The sequence below is a fragment of the Lolium perenne genome, chromosome 4 (assembly GCF_019359855.2).
Source record: "Lolium perenne isolate Kyuss_39 chromosome 4, Kyuss_2.0, whole genome shotgun sequence".
NCBI lineage: Eukaryota > Viridiplantae > Streptophyta > Magnoliopsida > Poales > Poaceae > Lolium > Lolium perenne.
The window spans coordinates 396,544,614-396,560,075 of record NC_067247.2 but is presented as its reverse complement, the minus strand read 5'-3'; the positions used below and the strand labels follow the sequence as shown (position 1 = coordinate 396,560,075).

At 47.1% G+C, this 15,462-nt stretch overlaps 1 protein-coding gene and 1 pseudogene across 1 annotated transcript; one reads left to right on the top strand and one right to left on the bottom strand.

Annotated features, from left to right (window-relative positions):
* Window positions 1–1,503: 1,503 nt before the first annotated feature.
* LOC127349328 (uncharacterized) lies at window positions 1,504–2,646 on the top strand (annotated as a pseudogene).
* Window positions 2,647–3,249: 603 nt separating this feature from the next.
* Window positions 3,250–4,904, bottom strand: LOC127349329 (probable tRNA-splicing endonuclease subunit Sen2). The gene is made up of 2 exons (XM_051375064.1): window positions 4,692–4,904; window positions 3,250–4,148 (listed from the first exon to the last, which is right to left on the bottom strand). The coding sequence occupies exon 2, from the start codon at window positions 4,136–4,138 to the stop codon at window positions 3,266–3,268; it is 873 nt and encodes a 290-aa protein (XP_051231024.1). The 5' UTR covers window positions 4,139–4,148; window positions 4,692–4,904; the 3' UTR covers window positions 3,250–3,265.
* Between the last annotated feature and the right edge of the window lie 10,558 nt (window positions 4,905–15,462).

The following is a 15,462-nucleotide window of genomic DNA, read 5'->3' as shown; positions in this document are numbered from 1 at the left end:
ACTCCGGCACTGCACGTGAATCTGCTGCTTCACGAAGTACCCACACTCGGAGTTGATTCTTGGATAGCGCGGTGTAGTAGATTCCTTGATGTGATTTTCCAAGGTACACACGCCATACAGTAACCTTCTTGCTGTCATCAGAATCTAATGACCTTGGACGGCAAACTAACTTTGGTGTTTTGATAACTAAATACGTCTCCTTTTGCAATGAGAATCTGTACATGAAGCCAAATATTGTTAATTGATTAATAACATGTAGCTAAATTAATTGCCTACCTAATATGAACAAGAGAAAAATACAGTAGCTAGTTATAATCTCCATAGCATTGTAGTACTAGAGCACATACCTTAGGATGAAGCCACCAAAGCAATGGAGGTATAAGGCCTCCCTCCAATACACGGCATGGTACCGTCCAACCCTATAGCTTACCATATTTCCCATCCATCCCAAGGGATCCGACCAAACGTCTGACACGGTAACCGCTGTATCGTCTTCCCGGATAAAGCGCTTCTCCTCCCACTGGCCGGTCCTCGACGAGAACACTTGCACCGGGTACGAGACCGGTGGCCACGCCATGAACGCCAAGGCATAGTTGCTTACCCGGCCGTGCTCCCCCCGGTCTTCTCCCAAAGAAGGGCACTCTTGGAAGAGCCTCTCAAAGGCGTGTTTTGTGATGCTGCGTCCGTGTTCACGAGGTGGCTCGGGGAAGAAGAGCACGTCGTAGTGCAGCGACACGATTGGGTCGAACACGAGATGCTCGGAGCCACGCAGACGCAGGGCAGCGAAGGGCATTGCGGGAAGCTCTATCCAGCGCCGCGTCGCTGGGTTGCACACATACCGCAAGCTACTACTCACGTTGATGTACAGAAGGAGCCCGTTGCGGTGATCAAGGACGCATCCGGAGCCTAACGGCCCGTCCCACGGCATGAAACGGAGCGTGGCATCGATCATGCCGGGGCTTGCTGCTGGCTCTTGGGAGAAGAAGCATGTGTGCGCATATGACCGCTTCGCGGTGGTTAAGCTAGGGCCTGGAATTTTGGCTTTTCCTTGGAGGCGAGACTGGTCAGGTAAACACGGGGACGAGGCGTGCTCTCGTACGTCTAAGATTTGACTTGGAAACAGACTCGTTGTCGAACGAGTAAACCAACCAAGCTACTCACAAATCTTTCTGCTGCTGAATTTCAGAGAAGAGAATACCCCTCCATATAACTCAACCGAGCTACTCACAACACCCACCTCTCCTCAATTTCATCCAAAATAAATGCCGCTGGCCTGTGCGTCGTACGTGTGTTATTCAAGATACCAAAGAATCTTGTTTTCAGATATTCTTGCTAACGAGCATAATGATCGAATCGAAACCTTTCCTCTCCTGCTTCAGCAATGGCAGCCAGACAACCAGCCACAAATCTTCCGGTTTGCCCTGAAAGTTTGGAATGGTCGCTCGGACCTGTAGAGCCTGAAAACATAGCATTGCCCCTCCACAATTAAGCATGATCCACATAATGCGTATTGTGCAGGGCTACAAGGGACCACTGAAAGTTGCAACTCAAGTGGCAAAATAAACTGATGAGTACAATGGCTTCACCCTTACACTAGCTGATCTAACCAGAAATGTCATGGTCCATGTGTCAAACCGGCCAAAGGGGCAGCCTGAGAACTCGTCTCACTATGGCTCCATGTGTTGTCCAACGCAAGGCTAGACAGCCCTTGGCAAATAACTACTCCATGCCCAATTGACACCCTAGATGATAGAACTCTCAGCGTGCCCCAGAAATAAAAATGCACAGGATGCTGTTGTTTGATAAATCCTTGAAGAACATTGGTATCGACCAAAAAAATTGGATGTCCACCGGGGTGACTTTTACTGAATTTTATTTTTACTGCACCAAAGCTAAGGATCATAGGGATTCTTGAGCTGGAAAAGGTGTGGTGAGAAAGCAACATGCAAGCCATGTCAAGTACCTCCCTTCACTAAGTATAGACAACAATGCATTTACTCAATTAATAGCACCGCATGTATAAGAAGCAAGCAGGAGTATATAATACATGACTGCAAGTTACTCTGTTCTAGGGACCATTCAATATACTAAGAAGTTACTCATGGAATGCAATGCAGATAATTTTTCATATCCCCGAGCATTTCTTGTAGGCGATTCGCCTCAGTAAAAACTTCAGGGTACTTCTTAGGAAGCATGGTAATAATGAAGTTGCAGAGAAGGATATAGTTGAGAGCCAATGACTGACACCACAAGGTAAGATAAAGATATGCTGCCAAACACCGGTTGTGATCACGACTGGGAGCATGGTCTGATCTCCATCTTCTGGAGGTGCAAACTGACGATGTGATCCTAAAATCTCTTACCTAATTTCAGTTTACAAGTACATTCAGAATTCATTTGTCTGAAAAATTACACCTGTAAGAACTGAAATAAAACATTGATGCTCTAACACAGAAGCATATATTAATACTGCAATGCAGCATTTATTTACATTTTTTACATGTTCCTATTTTTGCAAAGGGGCTCTACAGAACAAGGAGCTAAGCAGTCCTTTCAGTAAGCTATGACAGCGAGGCTAGCATATACAAGAAGTACCTCGAATGTGGTGTATGCAAGGATCACACAGTGCATTATCAGATAGAGTAGGCAATGTGCATGTAAAGATGGGAGTCTCAAATAGGAAGAAAGAATCAATAGGTACCATTGTGCTTGCTGTTATTCCCACAGTTGCCTTCAAGATGATCTAATGATCATCTACTTATGCTGATTGAATTATTTACCACACGCAGATTTATTACTTCAGAGACAAATCAGGTCAAATTATTGAATATATACATGATATAATATGTCTATTTACAGACTTCATGGTGCCCCCATTGTCTATGATCATACTTGCTTTACTATGGAAAGAGTCTGTTCAGTCCTTTTGTATGACTGATGCTACAAGATGTAGACTGAAGACCTGAATGTATTGAAGTACTGAACACTGGAAGTATATAGGGAAAACAATATTTGAAGAAAATGTGTCCATTGTACCTCTTTTCTTCAATAGGCTAGAGTATGGTGGCCATTAGGAGGCTGAAGTTTCCAGTGCTGTATTACTTGAAGTACATAAATGCCTCGTCGGAGCTGTCTTTAAGATCTATAGAAGATTTAACCCCATATCATAATATGAATGTCAAATACTTGTATGGACCATTGTTAGAAATCTAACAAGACTCACAAGAGTACCAGAACCAACAGAAGTACTGAGAAATATTAAGCTTTATTGGGAGAATCTCAGCTTGTATACAAGTAGGGTAGAAAGAACCGTGAAGCCTAGTATTACACCCCAATAGTTTGAGACTACAGTTTCTCTTGTGTGACCTTGTTCTTCCTTATTTGGTTGTACTCTGCACGGTTCACATCTCTGCTCTCGGCACTGCTGCGCTATCCACCTTGTAATCGTCCTCTCATGAACAACCAGCTGCTCCAAACAATCTGGTGACCCCAGTTCACAGATACTGCAGGAGATGGTCAGAACCAGCAGTGTCTTGGCCACACTGCCAGAAGCTCGGAGTGCACACAGTAGATCGGACCACACCTTCAGGCGGCCACACCTAGCGCCAAACTGCGCTCCTTCCGGAACCACAACCACGGCAAACTCCGAGTGGACTAGCGCTGGGTGATGACGGTAAGCTACAAAATCTGCACCATACTGCAAACCTGACCGCACTACCCAGTTCTTCGATCTGAGATGTGAGTATGCCTTGTACATCTCAGGAAACGAGTCTGATGCGGAGCACAAGAGATCCCACATCTCCCCTTCACTCATCTGCTTCCCCCTCTCCGACTCAACCACAACGCACTTCAAAGCATGGCAAAGGTAGAAGACCTCCTCGGCGCCCAGCTGGAACCACTGTTTCTCTGCTCCGGCATTTTCCACAAACCGGCCAAAGGCAGCTTGGTTCAGAAGGATAGCTTGATGTGGGCTCACTCCAAGAATCGCGTACTCACCGTGGCTAGATATAGTTGCCACGGATCTACAGCGTTTCAGCGAAGACTGGAGGTCGGTAACAATGCTTGACATGGGGCTAGCTGCTGCTAGAGCTGAGAAGGCCTTGCCATCTTTGCCCTTCTTCCATCTCGGACCCGACATGCCGAATAAGCTGAGAACACAACAACAACACAAGTTTTTAAGATATGGCAAGGAAATGGAAAATATTTATTTGAAAAAGGGTACAAAACTGTTAACTTGTGCTCGGTACTATTTTTAGTTCCAGTGATCCAGTGAATTAGGATGTGAGATTGTGATATGCGGTATAACATTGAACCGTGACGAGCAGGCTAGGTTGCGTTTGGGCCAGGATTTCTCCGTTCCTAGAGCAAAAACTGCCCAGGTATAACTACCGAAGCCAAAATGGAGAAGGAATCACACCTAGGCATTGCACATTCAGCATGGACTTTTTGGACCTGGTTCTTAACAACGCATCAAAGTAGATAATACCAAAGCATGGATGTGCATTCGCATGCCGGTGTCTTGATTGACAGATAGTACAAAAGTGAGTTCCTAGTTTTTGGTGGTAAATGAACAGGAATGGATGATGCCTGCGAGTAAGAGCGCCACTGCCACGGAGTAAACACCAAAACACCCATATATTAATTCTAGACAATGCCGCAGGGTGAGGCAGAGAGGAGTATTTGGGACGGACCTGACGGCGGGGAGGAGGCAGCAGCCTCGTCGAGAGAGGCGGGAGATGGTCAAAGGCTCAAGGCGGCGCCACCGACGGACGAAGGCCGGCGTAGGGGATTGCGGAACTGGGCGGGGGAGGGGGTGTAGGCGGCGGTGCTCTCTCCTGTCGCCTCACGGTGGCGGCGGCGCCGGCGCGGCCCGACAGGGGACTCCGGGGAGAGATGTTCTCAGATCAAGAGTGTTTTTTTTTCTTTCCTGAGAAATAGCTCGTGCCCTTGTGCTGCTCTAGGGTCGCTGGGCCGAATTGGAGAAAAAGGCCTTGGGCATCCAGAAAGTAAAGGCAGTCCAATTCAACTCAAATAACTACCGAGCTTTTTTTGATGCTAAAAAAAACTACCGAGCTTTTGGATCAACTATTCTAAATCGGTTCGAGACCTAGGAAACTAGGGTTAAGGCGACTACGGCGGTGATCCCGATCTCTGCTGCAGGATCCCCATCTCCGACCAGCAACCTCCTTCCCTCTTCCCTCTTCCCGCTCGGGCTAACACAGGGGTTGGCTGGTCCGGCTATCCGGCCTTGGCGGGGGCGCCAGGTTTAGGGTTTTGGTGTGTTTCTGGTAGGAGAAGCCTTGAACGCCGATGGAGGCGGAAAGCTCAAGATCGAGAGATGGGCAATCTAGGAAGGGAGTCGACATCGACGAGCCACTGAAGAATATGAAGTTACATGAGGCATAGCTCGACGATGTGGTGCTTGGGAAGGAAGCAGTGAGCGGATGGCCGCAGGTGAAGTGGCTGTCAGCGGCAAAGGTTCTCACGAAGAAATGTTTTGGCCTTCAGACGCTGAAGTCGATGATGATGGCGGCATGGAACCCAACTCAAGAGGTCAAGATCCATGACGTTGAGCCGAATCTGTTCATCATTCAGGCATCTTGCCTGGGAGACTGGAAACTTATTATGGAGGACGGATCCTGGTTATTCCGAGGGTGTGCTATGATGGTAGAACCCTTTGATGGTGCGACTATCACTACAAGGGAAAGGCCTACTGCCGGCGCACCAAATAGGCTTATTGCCGGCGCACCTAAGCCCGCCGGTGCGAACGGGCCGGTGATAACAGCTCATTGCCAGCGCGCCTAGATGTTCGCCGGCGGTAAGGCAGCTACTGCCGGCGCACCGGCCATGATTCGCCGGCAACTACCATATTCCACCGGCGCACGTGTTGCTGCGCCGGCAGTAGGGATTCCAGCACTGGCGCGTGCTTTGTGCGCCGGCAGTAGGTAATGTAGGTTCGCCGGCAGTAGCAGTCGAAAATACAATTTTATAGCCATTTTTCAGCTTATTACAATGCATATTTGCAAATTTATACAACAGTTCATATTTGTACAGCAGCACATGCAATATGAGAAGCACATAGAGAGTCAAGTATCATTTCGGTATCAATACACAAATACACAAGTCTCGTTCCGGAATGTTGATTCATACAACACAAGTGCATATGCAACACCAAACGACGAAGTTTCACAAAGTTAGAAGTCTCGGTACATAGTCGTCACAAGTATCGTCATACACCTCACAATGTAGGTCCTAACCAAAACTACAATCACATAGAACATGACCAACATGGTCACGATGACCATCATCACGAAGGCCATGGTCTTCATCCGGTTCCTCCTCATGTCCCTCATCTCTCCCGCTAGATAACGGGCGTATCTTCCTTCCGCCTCCACCCTAGTGGGGTATCCCTTGTAGCTGTTGCCGCTGAAACGGTGCACCTGTCTCCGACAGTCCTCCCAGTCGTCGTAGACTCCAGGAACCCTCCCCTTGTACACGACATATGTCATCGGCATCTCCATTCACAAGACAAGTAAAACGTTATTAGTACCAATGCAATGAACAAGTGCCAACTCAAATAAGAGATAAGTAGTATGAACTAAATAGTGCCTCATACTTTGTTGGTCGAAATAAATAATAACATACAGGGATGGGGTCAGTGAGGCTAGGTAGGATGCACAATAGATTGATATTTGTGGCCATCACACCAAGCCTCACTGGCCCCACCCCGGAGTGTACAAGTGACCGAACATTTTAATCATCGGCCAATGCAATTAAGAAGTGCGAACTCAAATAGAAGACAAGTAGTACGAATTAAATAGCGTGCCTCATACTTTGTCGGTCGAAACAAATATTAACATCCAGGGATGGAGTCAGTGAGGCTAGGTAGGATGCACAATAGATTGATATTTGTGGCCGTCGCACCAAGGCTCACTGGCTCCACCCCCGAGTGTACGAGTGACCGAACATTCTAATCATCGGCGAACTCCAAATACGAGGCAAGTAGTGGTCGAGTAAATGCAAATAATTATTAAGCTATGTACGCCATAATCTTGAAATATATAGCAAAGTAAATGAAACTATAGACACATGTTCACATGCACATTCATACAACTAAATAAAAGCAACTAGTCGATTCTATGGGAATATATAGCAATTATTACAATACGGAAGTTCAAGGACATATCGTTCAAGCTTTAGCAAGTGTTCCCGTCGTAGGATCAGGTTGTACGCCTAGGGGGGAATGGACGGCAGCCCTCAAGCGAGTTGAACGGCCTCTCATCACGCGACATCTCCAAGCGGAGTTCTATCTCATCATTAGGTGGTAGACCGTAGCCGTAGAAGAACTCGCTGCACCTATTGTTGACATCCTGCAGATTATCGTGCAAATGAACCGATGGATGCGACCCCGGTTCTTTCTAATCTCTCTATCGGGGACATCCGCCATGTTTGCAAACCTGTTTCGAGATTCTCTAGCAGCAACATGTCATCTGCGTACTTTATGTACTCCTGCATCCGAAGGATGGCGTACCACGCGTCCATCCCATTGTCGTGCGTCGATCGCTGCACGAGGCAGGGGAAGTTGGTTGTGTGGGTTAAGACCAAGCCTCCTCGGGATTTCCTCTCTACTTTGAGGGGGCCTGCCTTGTTGGCGAAGCAGGTGAGAGCATCATTGAGAAGGGCCTTGATGTGGGTGTAGTCTTTCTTGTGGTCCCTACCCGAGTCGAGATAGACTGCATGCGAGTGTTGCGGGTGCACGACGATGAGGGTGCAGAACTTGTCTCTGCGGAAAACACACGGATTAACCTTTGGAAATGCAAATGGAGATATAGGATAGAATGGTAATGGGGGACTAGCGAGTGATTACTTACTCGGGGAAGTAAGGGATGAGAATGGCACCCTTTTTAATGTTCGCCAGCATGAAATCCTCGACCTGCTGGGTGGCAATCGCCCGATCCCCAGCGTTGCAGATGATGCTCTCCCGCATATAGAAGGGGTCCATTATCGCGATGGTCGGCGTCTCCTCCTTTACAATCTGGGTAGACAAGCTAAGAGCAACTAGGCGAACCACACTAAAGTGGAGCGCTTGCATGCGATAGATGCTGAAGATGTCGTTGAACCGGATGAAGCACAAGTCCGCGGGGTACTTCTCGACAAAGTTCATGCCAGTTGGCACCTTCGCCACGAAGAGAGGGTAACTAGGATCTTTTGATTTGAGAAGAAGGTTCTCCACATGCAAGACAGTCTCATGCAAGCTCCTCATATCCGGGGTGAGTTTCTTCACGACATGCTCCGGCAGCATCGGTTCACCCAAGTGATGCAGAGGTCGCCAATTGTTTGGCAACTTGTCAAGGAGTGGGACCTTGTCCTTGGATTTGGCCGCCGCCGCCTTGTCTTGGGCGTCCTTCTTATTTTGCCTCTTCCTCTTCTTGGGTTGTACTACTGGACCCTCCATCGCCGTAGTGGCCGTAGCACGGAGTGTGTTTGGGCTCAACATATTTTTGACGGCGGCGGTGGCGACCTCCTCAGGATTTTCCTCCTCAGCCGTTTCTTTAGAATCGAACAGCTTCTTGAAGCACACATATTTCAAGGCCGACGCATCCTCATGGACAACTTGTGAAGACGTAGGAATATCCCATTGGAAGTTCTCACGTTCGTATTCCTCGGCCTCTGGCGCAGCTGGCTGTTGTGGTGGGCGGCCCGACCTCGGCGCAGCTGGCCGTTCTGGTGGGGCGATGACCACCGGCGCGCCGGGCTGTCGTGGAGGGACGCTGACATGTGGCGCCGCAAGGTGCTTGTCTTTGCTTGCCGTCGACCCCGAGTAGGTGTTGATCCGAATTAGGGTCTTCGGCCATAGCAGTACCCAACCCTTCAGTGAGGCCAGATTCAACGGGCTATCGTCATCGGCACCATGCGGTTGATTAGGAGGAAACAAATCCTCATAGCCCGGTAACGCCCGATCCACTTCAAGCCGGTAAACGTCATCCGCCATATCTCGTGTGTGCCACTTCTTATCCAGGGGCCAAAGGATGGACCCCCTCGCGACGTCTTTGAGTTCGTCGTTTACTCTCATCAGGAAGGTGCATGGCGTTGAGAGTGCCTGCGAGAACATGTGTATGGCATTAGAGAGAGGGCAAGGATGATGAAACTAATATATTAACACCATGTACATATTAGTTAATTACCGTGAGGGCGTTGAGCTCGGCTAATGTCGACGGGCCAGCACATGCGGCGGCGGGCGTGCAAGTGACGGAGGGGCTGCTACCCGGCATGGACGGTGAATCCCTAGCACCAGCGACATTGCCGGCGGCCGGAGGAGTCTCCATTATAACATTGTCATTGCCGGCGGACGGCGGCGCCATCGAGTTGCTGCCGTCGAAGCTAACCACTTGCATTTTCGGGGAGGGGGGGCTTGTTTGCCACCCTCATACCACGCGTGTAGAGCGTTGAAATCTGCTTGGACTGAAGCGGCGACTTCAGCTTTGACTTCAGGTACGAGTGTAGCTTTGAGTTGCGGTACCAGTTGCGGTACCAAACCAGCTTAGACTTGGGCTAGGATTGACTCAACCATTTCCTCCGCCTCCCGCTGCTTCCTCTCATTGCGCGCATTTTTATCGGCCGCAGACAACAAGCCGTAGTGATCATGCTTGTGGCCTATACCGGCGCCAGCCACACGGCCTCTATGCGGCCTTCTCGTAGGTGAATGCTCATTGACGATGTTTAGCGCCCGTACGAGAGGCTTGTCCCATGCTACCCTTCCCGTCGACGCCTGGGACGAGGAGCTTTGGTCACCTTGAGAAAGTCTTTGTCTTTCTTCTTCCTGCGGAAGAAACGTGAACCATTTAGAAATGTTGCTACTATTATATGAACGATACTTGATCTAATAAAACTGGTAAATTGCTTACCAGTTTTTCTCCAACAACAGGACCTTCTGGTCGTTCGTGAACCAAATTATGTCGGTTACGACATTGGGGTCCGTGACAAGTTCCCCGGTTAGTTTCTTCTTATGGTACCGGGACCTGATGAATCTTCTTTCAAGCGGGTCCTTGTACTTGAGCTAGGGGTTCTCAATGCCGGCCTTTACATACGCCTCATCCTCCTTCGCCCAATAGGGCTCCTTTCCCTCGTACCCACGGCTCCCAAGGTTGTGGTTGCTGATGTTAAGCTCCCGCATTTCCTTCCCCCACAACTTGCGATTCTTCGTCGCTTGTAGCTCTTCATTGGCCACAAAAGCATCAAAGTCCGCCTGGGAGACATGCGGAAAGGCAGAGTGGACCTCTTCGAAACCTTTGCCGTCAGCAATCATCTTCCGCACCATGTACTTATAGCTGCTGAGGTGTTTGGTGAACTTCAGGAGGGCTTGTGAGTTCACAATGTTCTTGGATTCATGAGTGGAGGCGTAGTCGCCTAGGAACTTGTATCGTGAGTGCAACCTCGCAATGAGCTGGGCTCGCAAATGCGCTTTGTTCTCAGCTCGGAGATCCGTCTCGTTGAGATTGATGACCTCTCGGAGGATACATGCCAGTTGGTTGCCGTACCCCTTGGCAACATCCTTAGGCTCCACCGGCAAACCAATGGCGGGGTCCACCTCTTTGACTGTGTCTCTGCCGGTGCCGACCGTGTTTTGGCGCCTTGCCTTCCGCGGCCTCTTGGAACCACTTGTGTAGGGATTCGTTGCATAGAAGACAAAAAATTTCCTACCGCGAACACGCAATCCAAGCCAAGATGCAATCTAGAAGACGGTAGCAACGAGGGGATTATCGAGTCTCACCCAAAGAGATTCCAAAGCCTACAAGATGAGGCTCTTGTTGCTGCGGTAGACGTTCACTTGCCGCTTGCAAAAGCGCGTAGAAGATCTTGATCACGGCGCCACGAATGGGCAGCACCTCCGTACAAGGTCACACGTTCGGTTGTTGATGAAGACGACGTCCACCTCCCGTTCCAGCGGGCAGCGAAAGTAGTAGCTCCTCTTGAATCCGACAGCACGACGGCGTGGTGTCGGTGGCGGTGGAGAACTCCGGCGGAGCTTCGCTAAGCGTGCGGGAGCTATGGAGGAGAGAGGGGGCGGCTAGGGTTTGGGAGAGGGTGGCCGACCACTATAGGGGTGCGGCCAGGCTGTGGTCTTGGGGTGGCCGGCCCCCTCCCCTTGGCCCCTCATTATATAGGTGGAAGCCCCAAGTGTTGGACTACAAGTCTCCGAATAAGACCCGAACCCAAAACCTTCCATGTGATAGGGAAACCTACCCAAGGTGGGAATCCCACTTGGGGTGGGATTCCCCCTTCCATGTGGGGGGGTGGCCGGCCCCCATAGGGGGAGTCCACTTGGGACTCCTCCCCCACTAGGGTTGGCCGGCCATGGAGGTGGAGTCCCTTTGGGACTCCACCTTCCTTGGTGGTTTCTTCCGGACTTTTCTAGAACCTTCTAGAACCTTCCATAAAACCTTCCGGATCATTTTAAATCTTATAAAATGACTTCCTATATATGAATCTTATTCTCCGGACCATTCCGGAACTCCTCGTGATGTCCGGGATCTCATCCGGGACTCCGAACAAATATTCGAACTCCATTCCATATTCAAGTTCTACCATTTCAACATCCAACTTTAAGTGTGTCACCCTACGGTTCGCGAACTATGCGGACATGGTTGAGTACTCACTCCGACCAATAACCAATAGCGGGATCTGGAGATCCATAATGGCTCCCACATATTCAACGATGACTTTAGTGATCGAATGAACCATTCACATACGATAACAATTCCCTTTGTCACGCGATATTTTACTTGTCCGAGGTTTGATCATCGGTATCACTCTATACCTTGTTCAACCTCGTCTCCTGACAAGTACTCTTTACTCGTACCGTGGTATGTGGTCTCTTATGAACTTATTCATATGCTTGCAAGACATTAGACGACATTCCACCGAGAGGGCCCAGAGTATATCTATCCGTCATCGGGATGGACAAATCCCACTGTTGATCCATATGCCTCAACTCATACTTTCCGGATACTTAATCCCACCTTTATAACCACCCATTTACGCAGTGGCGTTTGGTGTAATCAAAGTACTTTTCCGGTATAAGTGATTTACATGATCTCATGGTCATAAGGACTAGGTAACTATGTATCGAAAGCTTATAGCAAATAACTTAATGACGTGATCTTATGCTACGCTTAATTGGGTGTGTCCATTACATCATTCATATAATGACATAACCTTGTTATTAATAACATCCAATGTTCATGATTATGAAACTAATCATCCATTAATCAACAAGCTAGTTAAGAGGCATACTAGGGACTTCTTTGTTGTTTACATATCACACATGTATCAATGTTTCGGTTAATACAATTATAGCATGGTATATAAACATTTATCATAAACATAAAGATATATAATAATAACCACTTTATTATTGCCTCTAGGGCATATCTCCTTCAGTCTCCCACTTGCACTAGAGTCAATAATCTAGATTACATTGTAATATACCTAACACCCATGGCATTCTGGTGTTGGTCATGCTTTGCCCTAGGGAGAGCTTTAGTCAACGGATCTGCTACATTCAGATCAGTGTGTACTTTGCAAATCTTTACTTCTCCATCTTCGATGTACTCGCGAATCGAGTGGTAACGCAGCTTGATATGCTTCAGCCTCTTGTGTGACCTTGGTTCTTGTGCATTGGCGATGGCACCCATGTTGTCACAATAGATGACTAATGGGTCCAATGCACTAGGAACCACACCGAGCTCTACAATGAACCTCTTCATCCATACCGCTTCTGATGAAGCCTCTGAAGCCGCTATGTACTCTGATTCTGTTGAAGACTTCGCCACCGTGCACTGCTTCGAGCTTGCCCACCATCGCAGCACCATTCAATATAAACACGTACCCAGATTGTGACTTAGAGTCATCAGGATCAGTGTTCCAACTTGCATCGGTGTAACCACTTACAACGAGCTCTTGGTCACCTCCATAACAAAGAAACATATCCTTAGTTCTTTTTAAGTACTTCAGGATATTCTTGACCGCTGTCCAGTGTTCCATTCCTGGATCACTTTGATATCTGCTAGTCAAACTAACAGCATGTGCTATATCCGGTCTAGTACATAGCATGGCATACATGATAGATCCTACTGCTGAGGCATAGGGGATATTACTCATCCTTTCTCTTTCTTCTGCCGTAGCCGGTCCTTGAGTCTTACTCAAGACCTTGCCTGGTAACATAGGTAAGAACCCTTTCTTACTTTCGTCCATTCTAAACTTCTTTAGAATCTTGTCCAGATATGTACTCTGTGATAGCCCTATTAGGCGTCTTGATCTATCTCTATAAATCTTGATGCCTAATATATACGATGCTTCACCAAGGTCTTTCATTGAAAGACTATTATTCAAATAACCTTTTACACTGCTTAATAGTTCTATATCATTCCCAATCAATAATATGTCATCTACATATAATATCAGGAATGCTACAGAGCTCCCACTCACTTTCTTGTAAATACAGGCCTCTCCATGACACTGTATAAACCCGAAGTCTTTGATCACCTTATCAAAGCGTCGGTTCCAACTTCTTGATGCTTGCTTCAGTCCATAGATTGAACGCTGAAGTTTGCATACTTTGTCGGCATTTTTAGGATCGACAAAACCTTTGGGTTGTACCATATACAACTCTTCCTCAATGTCTCCATTAAGGAAGGCCGTTTTGACATCCATCTGCCAAATCTCATAATCGAAAAATGCAGCTATTGCTAACAAAATCCTCACAGATTTTAGCTTCGCTACAGGTGAGAAAGTCTCATCGTAGTCAACTCCTTAAATTTGTCGGAAACCCTTTGCGACAAGTCGAGCTTTATAGACAGTAATATTACCATCAGCATCTGTTTTTCTCTTGAAGATCCATTTATTCTCGACAGCCTTGCAGCTATCAGGTAAGTCTACCAAAGTCCACACTTTGTTATCATACATGGATCCCATTTCGGATTTCATGGCTTCTTGCCATTTGTTGGAATCTGGGCTCATCATCGCTTCTTCATACGTCGCAGGGTCCTCATCATTGTTATCCACAATCATGACATTTAGACAAGGATCATACCAATCAGGAGTGGCACGTTCCCTTGTCGATCTGCGAGGTTCAGTAGTTTCCTCGTTCGAAGTTTCATGATCATTATCATTAGCTTCCTCTGTTGCCGGTGTAGGCGGTACAGGTACAACTTCCCGATCGCGCTACTCTGATCAACGAGTATAGATTCATCAATCTCATCGAGTTCTACTTTTCTTCCAGTCACTTCTTTAGTGAGAAATTCTTTCTCAAGAAAGGTTCCGTTCTTAGCAACAAAGATTTTGCCTTCGGATCTGTGATAGAAAGTGTACCCTATAGTTTCCTTAGGGTATCCTATGAAGACGTATTTCTCCGCTTTGGGTTCTACCTTGTCCGGTTGTACCTTCTTTACATAGGCTTCGCAACCCCAAACTTTAAGGAACGACAGCTTAGGTTTCTTATTAAACCATAATTCATACGGTGTCGTTTCTACGGATTTTGATGGTGCTCTATTTAAAGTGAATGCGGCTGTCTCTAATGCATAACTCCAAAATGATAACGGCAAATCAGTAAGAGACATCATAGAACGAACCATATCTAAGAGAGTTCGATTATGACGTTCGGATACACCGTTTCGTTGTGGTGTTCCCGGCGGTGTCAATTGTGAAAGTATTCCGCATTTTTTTAAATGCATGCCAAACTCATAACTCAGATATTCACCTCCGCGATCAGATCGTAGAAATTTAATCTTCTTGTTACGTTGATTTTCTACTTCACTTTGGAATTCCTTAAACTTCTCGAAAGTTTCAGATTTATGTTTCATGAAATAGATATACCCATATCTACTCAGATCATCTGTGAAGGTTAGAACATAACGATAACCACCGCGCGATGCTACACTCATTGGTCCACACACATCGGTATATATGATTTCCAATAAGTCAGTAGCTCGCTCCATCATACCAAAAAATGGAGTCTTAGTCATTTTTCCCATTAGACATGCTTCGCATCTATCAAGTGACTCAAAGTCAAGTGATTCAAGTAATCCATCGGTATGGAGTTTCTTCATGCGTTTCACTCCAATATGACCAAGACGACAGTGCCACATATAAGTAGAATTATCATTCAATTTAATTCGCTTAGCATCAATGTTATGTATATGCGTATCACTACTATCGAGATCTAACAGAAATAAGCCATTCTTTTTAGGTGCTCGACCATAAAAGATATTATTCATAAAAATAGAACAACCATTATTCTCAGACTTGAATGAATAACCGTCTTGCATTAAACAAGATCCAGATATAATGTTCATGCTCAACGCGGGTACAAAATAACAATTATTTAGGCTTAAAACTAATCCCGAAGGTAGATGTAGAGGAAGTGTGCCGACAGCGATCACATCGACTTTGGATCCGTTTCCA

Coding starts and splice junctions, on each gene's coding strand:
- LOC127349329 (XM_051375064.1), bottom strand. CDS start 4,138: ATGTCGGGTCCGAGATGGAAGAAGGGCAAAGATGGCAAGGCCTTCTCA.